At 43.6% G+C, this 10,352-nt stretch overlaps 1 protein-coding gene across 1 annotated transcript; it reads right to left on the bottom strand.

Annotated features, from left to right (window-relative positions):
* Window positions 1-2,121: 2,121 nt before the first annotated feature.
* On the bottom strand, window positions 2,122-10,308 carry loxl5a (lysyl oxidase-like 5a). Its single transcript, XM_037115348.1, has 7 exons — window positions 8,883-10,308; window positions 8,096-8,204; window positions 7,314-7,451; window positions 5,945-6,101; window positions 5,740-5,835; window positions 5,305-5,420; window positions 2,122-4,751 (listed from the first exon to the last, which is right to left on the bottom strand). Exons 1-7 carry the CDS (start codon window positions 9,922-9,924, stop codon window positions 4,745-4,747), a joined length of 1,665 nt encoding a protein of 554 aa, XP_036971243.1. The 5' UTR covers window positions 9,925-10,308; the 3' UTR covers window positions 2,122-4,744.
* Window positions 10,309-10,352: the final 44 nt, after the last annotated feature.

Raw genomic sequence — 10,352 nt, 5'->3', positions numbered from 1 at the left:
GGAGGAGAAAGAAATATTCAGTCATTTCCACAAACAGCTTCTTCTCTTTGCTATAAACAAACAGCTCTCTAAGAGGTAAATACAGGCCACATATCCAGACGGGGAAACAGAACATTAGTGCAGAGTTGGCGTCAAATTATTTCAGTAATGGTTCGTTCTCCAGACTTTACACAGCAGGCAGCCTTAAAAAAAAAAATCGACACTTCAGTATGTCAGTGGTTATGTATGTGTAGATTAATGATCAGAGTTAATTCAACACTTTGAACAGCTGTTAGAGAGACGAATCAGCCCCGTCGGAGGAAAACAGCTCTCCAATATGTTCTTCATCATTACCATGATGACTACAAATCACTAGATGATTAGTCACAGTATGTATTATTATCTGTCTTCTCACGGAGCTGATGTGTCATTTCATCATCGTCTAAAAGTGTTAAATGAAATCTGAAGGTTGCTGATGTGTCTCCACGGTGGTGTCGTGTTGATTATCACTCTGTCACAGTTGGATTCGTCTCATGAGAAACCGCAGACTCTTCAGCAGGCCTGTAACAACGAACTCTGAATGCTGTGTGAACAAGCTTTGTTTAAACCCACAGCAGGTTCATTTTGAATTCTGGTGGCAAGGAGACTCAAACTCAAACTCAAACGTAGCCAGACATTTAGTTGATATAATGGTACAGCAATAGAATACAACTTCTGTATCAACAATGGATTAAATCATATGTGTGATATGAACGGTGTTGCCCAAACAAACTGCAGTTCCTCTTCTCTAGTTTTGCCTCTTTTAGCTCATTGTTTTTGGCTTTCTGTCATCAGCATTGTTTCCAGCTGCAGCAGGCAGATGTTCCCAGAACAGAAAGTCCCTCTTTACGCTACCTGCTCTTCATCGAACAGCAACTTGGATCTTTTGTTTTGGTTTGTTTATGTTCGAGTTTTTTCTATTTCTCTCTTTTCACATTGCTTTGCTCATGCTCTGGTTAGGTCAAAGCACACAAAAAAAACATTAAAAAAACAAATACAGTAACGCCCCCAGGTGTTGTTAAATGTAACGCCACCATCCTCTTTACCTCCCGCTGTGGAAGGTGGCTAAAAAGCATATCAAGTAGATTTGATATGCCAGGTTTGCTACAAATATCAACCTCAGATGTATCTGTGGTATATGTTGGACATACATTCAGCAGGTGGACTGAAACACGACTCGAAGTGAATGCTGATGATGCTGCCAGTTCATGGTGTCACAATTTGATTCAGAATCAGCTGCTGACTGAATAAAGTGAAACATTATGTTCACCGTCTCTGTCCACTGAAATGCAACATCACCCATAACTGGCCGTTGGTCCAGTGATGAACGATGAAGGCCGCTGTTTGAGCGGGGCAGGAAAATCTAAAGCAAAGTGTACATATGCAGATGCTTTAAGTTAACCGCATTCAATTATGAATACAGCACATTACAATGTGGCTGACTAAGCTGAAGCTAATTTAAATTATTAAACACAGTTAGGTCATTTAGTCTGGTGGTTTAAGACCTGGGAGATCATCTATGGGCTTATTAATAAGGGAAGGAAATAGGAAAGTTCTGTTACACATTTTTCTCTAACCTATTGTGAAATTATCTATATACGTAAACTTTTTAGTTATACTACTATAAACCATGTGTATATTACCACGGGTGCAGTTATTGTGTGCATCTGTCCTTGTTGGTCACTTATGTGAAAGAAGAGAGTGTACATAGCCATTATTATTAATAAATGCCCACTTTATATTTCTGTTATTTTATTTTACCTGTCACTGAATCACTGAATCTCTCTGCTAACAACTGTTGAGTTGCTCCTGTAACAAGTTAATGTCCCCAGTGAAGGATCAATACAGATCTGATCTTATCTTATTGATTCTTTAGGCATGGAACAGTTATTCAAATGAAACGATGTGGGAAGAGCTAACAGACACTTGAAACGGGCCACAACTAGACTCACCAGCTCATCGCGGTTGTTGTGGGTATTCATCTGAGAAGTCGCCAGCAGAAGAACTTCAAATTAAACTTTCCCTTAGAAATGTAGTGGCTTAGAAGTAGAAAGTAGCATAAAACAGAAATACTCAAGTACAGTAGCACACTTGAGGGCTTACCATCCCTCTTATGATGAAGTTTTAATGGATGCAAAGATGTGAGTGTATCAGACGACGAGAGAGAATCTCAGCGCTCCACAAACTTTACATCCACATCGCACCGGGCTTGAACCCGTTTCACTCATCCTCTTATCCAAACATGGCCCCTCTGTTGAGCCCGCGCCATCTTTGGTCAGAGAAGCCTCGAGGTGATCCGCTGATGTGAATTTGAGTGTGACGGAGGGTCAGGGCAGACCCTCCTCCGCCGCTCCAGGTGCTGTTTGCCCAGGGCCGGCCGACGTGCTAAGCCTGCAGGGCGTGCAGAGGTGCCGATGATCGGCCCTGCCTGCCCCCGCTGGAGATGGCGAGGAGGAGAGAAATTCCACAGATCCACAGACGGCCAGGAAAACCTGACTGCAAACTGCTGATGACCACAGAAACCAAGCTTATCACGGGCTGACTGTCTGTGAGGCCGTGCCCAGAGTCCCGACCGTCTGAGACTCCAGTCAACAAGCGTCAGAGCCAACCGGCGAGACTGCAGGGACACTGTGCGGCACTCGCTTAGTTCCCTGAGCAGACTCAAACTGCAGCACCAGCACCAGCGCTGCTTCTGATCTCACTCAGTTTGATTTATTATTGAAAGGACAGACTCAAAGACAAAGCAAACTTTATTCTTTTGTTTAGCATTTTCACACAGCGTCCTGTTATTCTGTTGAAATGACACGCTTGGGGAAAATGGTTGATTCACTGACGAACTGCAATACAAAAACTCCCCAAAACAAACTTTTGTGTGTTTTCTTAGTAAATTTACATTTGTGGAATGAAAGGAAACCACTGAACTCAACCACAATAGTGTTGCAGCTTTAGGACAATGTAAAGCAAGTTCCAATCTGACATGATGAAAAAAAAAAGCACAAGAAACAGATTATCTCAAAATCAAGTACAGTGAACTAATAATTTTAAGTTTTATCTTTTTTTATTAGCTTGTACAAATCACATGTGAGTTGCCTCATCTTTGTTTTTTTTAAGTGAGGCCAATGTTTAAAATTTACAGTGTTCTCAATCTTACAAATTGGACCTTTAATAAAGGCCAGACCACATCCTTCATCACTGTTTAGTGAGTGTCAGCAATGAATGAACACTATGTTAATGCAGTGTACACATCCAGTCTGACTACTTAAGTGTGAAATAACAGATGGAGGAGGACTCATCAGTCCAGCAGACAAGGAGCAAACCTGCACACTGGGTTTAAAACAGACTCCTGAAACCACCTTGTGAGGGAGGTGAGACGTCTGGCACAGCAACAGATGCTGCGGAACAGTGGAGAAAAATTCACGCCCTCGGCACACATCCACCTGCATTTTCATCCCATAAACACCCTGAAACTTTTTCCCTCTTTCAACCAGGCGAGGCGAGAAAGTTCCTCTCACTTGACTAAGTACAAAAATTGAAGAAGACGAATTTGCCGAACCGTACAAAACGATCTGAGCTGTCCTCCGAATTGTACGACTGTAACGCAAGAGTTTATACAGTCAAGTTAACCTTTATGCTCTACGGTATAGTTAACATTACACGACTATGAAGCAATCTATTTGCTGTGGACTGCAAAGAACAGTGCAAACATAGAGCAAAAATAATGAATTGTGTCAACGAAAATAGTTGCGGTGATTATTTTTACATTTCCACGCAGCAGTCAGACAGTGTTCCCAACAAATCCTGTGACAAAGTGCAAACAGAGCGAGACATTCCCAGACACCTCACATGGAGTTATTTCCAGGTGAATAAATGTTTTTTCTCAATCACTCATCCACTCTAACACAACATGACCAACAGGCCGACAGCAGGCCTGTGGTGTGAAGCCCGGACATTTCCGAGTGACATAAACACGCTAAGTGGAATATTGCAGGTATTTCTCAGAGGTGTGTTATTCCAGAAGCATTTTAGAAATGCACCACTCCTTTACACTAACGGCACTCAGCTTGTATTGGACAGTGGAGGTGACTTCATGCCGTCAAATATCTGTTCAAATTATCCAACTGGTATTGATTATTTACACCAGCTTTTTAAAAGAGGCACCAGGTTTCGATGGCACTTTTTGTTTCCAAAAACAAACATTTAAAACTTTATTATAAAACATTGAAAAAAAAATCCAGAAAACCTTTGAAACAATCAGCCCTTTCACCAGATTTTAAAAGAACAGACTGTACATTTGTGCAAGGGTAATATACACAAAAATGATACTTATCATACAGCTTGACATGTATGCATGAAAAGATATTAAGACAAAATGTTGATAAATTTCAGGGGAGAACAGCACCACTGTTTTGTGTTTTTTTTTTCCAGAAAAAGCACCAATTCAGTCAAACGTTTGACAAAATATTTAGTTTTCTTTATATTCGTGAGTCATGCTGAGACGCTTTCCTCGAGTCCTCTGCACACGCACAGCTGACGGTACAGTCTCGCATTGCTAAAATCAACATAGCTTAACATCCGGCCAGCCTTAGCCGTCGCTATAATATATCATATGACATAAATACATACAGATTAATTTATGGAGTAACAAACATTTAAATGTAAAACAGCTGTAGCAACTTTAAATTCAGAGCAACAAGACGGTAGTGAGAGTGTCTTTGGGAGAATCAGGTCAGCTTCTGCGAAAACGAAGAACACACATCATTAATGAGCTTAATGAGCACGCGGCGGCCATTTTCCTCCACAGTCACACTCCAGGTAAGAAGCACAGATATACAGTATATTGAAGAGCTGGTCTGGTAGGAAGAGTAATGCTACTGTATTTCAGGTTGCAAGCCCTTGATTATGAATGGAAATGATGATGGACAGGGGAAAACTGGATGTACTTCTGGCCATATCCATCCAAGGTAAAAAAAAATTTTTTAAATTTACTTGTTAGCTGATGTTAGCATTCAACCACTTCCTAGCTAACATTATCATTTGTTTACATCCTGTGTATTTCACTTCCAGCTTCAGACAAAAGTTCCCAAGATGTGTGTTGATGTTTCTGAATTATTTTACACCTTTTCTAATTGTATTTAATGTTATTAATCTTATCAGACAATGACGTTAGCTAGAATTTGGTTGAATGCTGCGCGCACACAACATTTGAACTCCCCGCCCTGAGCGCGATGTTGGAGGAAAATGGCCGCCGTGTCTGTAAGGAGTCAGAACGCCGTGAGGCCGACTTACATAGTGATCCTACAGTTTCTTGCCTGGACGTAGCTTCCTGTGTACCGGATGTCACAGAGCACCTCGTTGTTGGAGAAATCTGACTCCTGAACCAGCTGAGACGGGTTCACGGTCACCTGAGAAGCATCAGATACAGATTTTATATCAGATACCAATTTTAGCGAAAATAACAAACAAAATTTTGCCATACATTTTCCCCACATCTGTGATTCTTACACAAAGAGATTCATTTTTACAAATAAATATTGGTCCGAAATATCTGTTTTCTGTCTGCTTGGTTTCTGATAATTGACATCGATAACAGCCTGGAAAAACCCATATTGGTCGACCCCAGATAACAACAAACATTTTGCATTGAAACACGATAGTGATCCATTATTCTCTCTCTGATGTGGCATAAATACAGTTCCGTACAACGCAGCTGGACACTCTCACCTTGAGTATGTAGTTTCCAGGTGGGACGTCAGTGATGTCAATCCACTGACAGTCGATGTTGGCGTGATATGTATCATAGCAACCAGGACTAAGCCCCTGAAGAAAACACAAACCAATATTACTCCATAACATGTCAGTGAAATTGATGAATTAATGGAGAATAATGGAGGGAAATATAAATAAATCATAGACCAGGAAGAAGCACCTGTGTGTGAGCAGTGCAGGCGAAGCGTCGTCGTATTCCCGGGTCGCAGGACGTGTCCTCCAGACAGAAACTTGCCTTGTGTCCCTCTGCGACCTTCTGTCCAGTGGAGATGTCCAGCAAGTCATAGTTGCTGAAGGCCTCCATACTGTGGTAGTGCCTGAAGATACACACAGACAATGTGTCGCTGAAGTCACATTTGCTGTTGTCTTCACCAGCTCAGTGATATTTTGACAGAAATCGAGAAAGTTATTCATGTGGCATCATGTTGCATCTCATGCATATCACTTTCTATTCTTTTATCTTCTCACATCTAAAATGTCGTTTGATCGCACACTCCGACGCACAACAAAAGGGAACAAACCAAGGCTCTTTGATGATCAAATAGAGCTCTGGTTTTATATTCAGAAATGATTCGGCCTCTACAAGATTTCTGATGTTCGGTCGGAGCACTTGGAAGACAGTCTTATTTATTTGACCAAATTTGACAACAGCTGCATTTATTCACCGCTTTTATGCAAAACACCTCGCAAGCTGCATCTCATTAACTCAGTCACACGCAGACTGATGACAGTGAGCTACAGCGCAAGACGGTGGTCTTAAGTTCAGGAGCAAATCAGGTTCAGCATCAAGGACACTTTGACAAGTGGACAGAAGGAGGAGTTTAGGACTGAACCCTCTACCTCCTGAGTGATTGTTCTTTTTTACTGATTAAGTACTTCAGATCAGTTTTGCATCATGGTATTACAAAGACATACAAATCTGATGAATCTGGCCCCGTGATTTAATGTGATTTTTGCTTTGGCAGTGTGTTATCCTTTTCATTTTTCTGCATTGTATGTAAATGTTTGTTTTCTTTGCAGTGATTCTTATTGCAGCTGCTCTGTCCACATCCCAGCATGTAACACAGCGGTTTAAGAAATTCTGGAATATTGTAAAAATGCATTTTGAAAGATTTTCTGTTGTTAAAGCTGCTATGCGTAACTTTGTATTCTTACTGATTCTGGTGGCCCCTGTGGACAAAAGAAGTGTGAACAGCATCGGCTTGTATCTATAGAGCGTGTTTTTGTTTTGGAAGTAAGTGAAAAAAGACACAACATATTTCTGGGACTAGTATAGCCAACGAGGCTGTCAAACAGCTGATGACAGCTCGAATTACACAACTGGATATTTTCACTGACAACTGTGGACATTCCCAACAGGCACAGGGTGGTGACGAGAGAGAAATGGAAAATTCAACTGAACAAATGTGAGATTGTAACATAAAGAAATGATCATGTTTAACTTTGCCAACATTTAATTTGGCGATTGTGTTGCAAAAACCTGAATGTGCACACCACTGCGAATGGACTGAGAGGTGTTTAGAACTCACTGATGGCAGCTGTGCCATTCCCACTCATGTCTGGGCTTCACTGGGAGGAAGTCCGTTGTTCCCTGGTTCTTCACACGCTGTGGGAACCGCAGCAGGACTCTGTAGTCGAGGTCGCTCACACTCGGATGATACGCAGACCTGGAGGGAAGGAAAACAGGAAGAGCGTGAGCCAAGTTTACCTTCAGTGTCTTGACTGCAACCAGAAGTCACTGAGTGCACAGCTGAGGTTGACTCGTATCACCTTTTTGTTTGTGGTACGTTTACATCACATCATGCCTCCCCACATACTTCCCTGCACATAAAACTGCTTCTCCTCCACTCTGACCAGTTTACGTGACGGTGATTTACCGTTGAAGGGACAGAGGTGGTTTCTGGTCTCACCTCAGGAGTTTCTGAGTTTGCCTCAGGAATCCTTTTCCTTTCATTTCGGAGCTTTTACTTGGCAAAGTGGCTGCTCAGATCAGAGGAGAGAATCTCGGGCGGTTGCCAGGTTTGTGTCCAGCCGCTCTGTCACTCAGCTGCAGCTTCCAAATGGGACTAAGGCCAACACACATCCTAATGTGGCAACCTCAAAGGAATCCTCAATGATTCTAACCATTTCCACCTTTCTTTATTTGTGTAAATAAATAGATTTTTGTGTCTAAAGGTATTAAATGTTATCCCACGGTAGAGAGCAGCGCGAGAGTTAAAAGTGGATGCAGACTGAATCTAAACCCATTCGTGTCTTCACTAGTTACCTTTGATTTGAAGGATGTGGTGTTATGTCAAATAAATAAGCGCACCTGGAAAGACAGTTTTCTTCACCAGCGCAGCGAAGAGCGTACATCTGCACCCTCTGGATATAAGAGGCAGCTTGGATGTAGTAAGGATCAGGAACCAAGTCTGGCAGGCCTGTGGAAACAAAATCACGGAAACACATGCATGACACAAAAAAGCCAAGGGAAGCAAAGTGCAGATTTTTGAAAAGTAGCGGGTCTGATTGTTTTGGGGTCTCAAGTTTTTGCTCTAGGAGAGAGATGGGAGCTTTTTAATTATAACCTCGGAGAAAAAGTCTGTATCTACTGGTGTAATACAAAAAATAAGGGAGGTTTGACACATCTTAACAAATGAAAACAACTGCAGTGTTTATGCTGTTAATGAACTGTGAGCGCATCATGTCAAACAAGTCATTTTACTTTCTGAACTCCATGTATCAAATATGTTAATAGCATACTTGAGTGGATTATGGAAAGCAGTTTGAATACTTTATCATAACTTATAGTGGATAATGACCTGCTCCTAGTCACTCAACCATGTAATTTGAATTTTGCTCAGAGGCTCTCATACTGGAGACAGTAGTTTTGTCCTTAAGGGGGCATTAACTCTCAGTCTCATTGAAGATGCATGAGGAGAAGAGGGGGTACGAGGCATCTGGAGTGCTGCTTCACCGAGAATGAGCTGTAACCCATTGTTGAATATTCCAGACTCTGATTTTAGGTTGTTACCAAAGAAAAAAGGGGCTGCATTTTTATTTTTCCAAACTGTGTCAGGTTTACTACTCTTCTAAACACTTCGGTTACAAAGCCTCACCGTTGTGGAAGAACCTGGTGCCATAGCCTGGCCCAGGTGCAGGGCGCACAGTGACCCTGTTCCTGCGGTCCGGTGGGTAAACATCATAGTAAACCGAGTTCCTGTGATGGATGCTGTGCGGATCCCTCGGGTCGCTCATGTCCGCAGCCCGTGCTGGATCCGGCCTCGGTCGAGGAAAGTGTATTTCTACGGAGTTACTGGAGAGCGCTGTTGGAGAGACGTTTGACTCCGCTGTGTTTCTGGTCAGTGGATGCGCTCTGCGAGCGTCTCCGAAGCCGGTTTGCTGCTGGATGCGACGCGCATTCCCTCCATCCTCCGCAGCCACGGTGACCCATCCAGCTGTGGCAGGTGATTCTGAGCTCTCGGATCTCGTCCTGCCACCTTGGCTGTGCGCGAAGTCCGGCGACCTCACCGGTGACGCAGTGGCCTGCTGTGCGCCAGCGTCATCTCCAGGTGTGCTCCGTCCTCCGCGTGGCACCCCGCTGCCGGAGAACTCCTGGATGAAGCTGCGGTTGGACGGTGCCAGCTGTGAACGGGACCCCGCAGCCTCTCCAGAAGCTGCGAGGCGCGCTCCGGTCTGACTGCGCGGCCCGGGTGGTCCCGCAGCGAGTAAATACTGACCCGCATCAGCACCGAGAACTGCCGCGTCCACCGGACTGACGTCGTTTTGCTGAGAGTGTCTCCCGGCTGCGTCCTCGAGGTATCCAGGTCTGGTCCTGGAGGATCTACTGAGCGCAACAGGAGGGTGAAGTCGGTTGAAACTGTTTCTGGTTGTCAATAAGAGCTGAGTGCGTCTTCGGACCTGCGCAGGTGAGCGATACTGACTCCCCGTGCTCAGTAAGCTGTACACCTGCCCGTTGTTCTCCCACTGAATCCGGTGTCTCCACGGTTCCGCACGTGCGCGCAAATGGTGCTGACCGGTACCCAAACGCACCAGAACATCTAACACGAGAATCAGTACGAGCGCAAACTTCTCCATGGCTAAAATGTGAGGTTGTCTCTGGCTGAAGAGGTCCAACACAGAGACATTTGAGTCTGACATGGGTGATGGGGTGGTGTTTTGAACACACACGACTCCGTCACGCAGTTGCGCACAGCATCACCGCAGGGAGAGGTGAGGGGTGAGACGTCTTCGAATGTGTAATCAAAAAAAATGCTTCATCCACCCAATTCTCAACAAGGAGCTGCACTCATGTCTCAGGTTAACCATTTCACCACCGTCAGCTGGGTGGTGTCTCCATGGAGAAAAAGTGACAGCTTATTGCTGCATCAGTAAAATGTTGCTCTTAGTCTTTCTATTTTTGCGTTACTTTTTCCCCTTCTCTCTCTTCATTTTCTTTGATTTTGCCCGTTTTATCACGTTTGTTCATTTTAATGACTCAAATTGACTTTTAGTGCTTTTATATTTTCCGCTCTGATTTTTCTTTTTAACTCAGCGTCCTTATGTTGGGCTCGACTATAGATCTTCGT

The sequence above is a fragment of the Acanthopagrus latus genome, chromosome 11 (genome assembly GCF_904848185.1).
Source record: "Acanthopagrus latus isolate v.2019 chromosome 11, fAcaLat1.1, whole genome shotgun sequence".
NCBI classification, from domain to species: Eukaryota; Metazoa; Chordata; class Actinopteri; order Spariformes; family Sparidae; genus Acanthopagrus; species Acanthopagrus latus.
Note: the sequence above shows the minus strand (reverse complement) of the source record. Positions and strands in the feature narration are given on the sequence as shown.

What these genes read in the sequence shown, in the direction of transcription:
- loxl5a (XM_037115348.1), bottom strand. Translation starts at nt 9,924, where the DNA reads ATGTCAGACTCAAATGTCTCTGTGTTGGACCTCTTCAGCCAGAGACAA. An exon ending in GAAGAAAACTGTCTTTCCAG is followed by an intron (nt 7,452 to 8,095) that starts GTGCGCTTATTT and finishes CCTTCCCTCCAG; the next exon opens with GTCTGCGTATCATCCGAGTG. An exon ending in GAATGGCACAGCTGCCATCA is followed by an intron (nt 6,102 to 7,313) that starts GTGAGTTCTAAA and finishes GTGTATCTTCAG; the next exon opens with GCACTACCACAGTATGGAGG.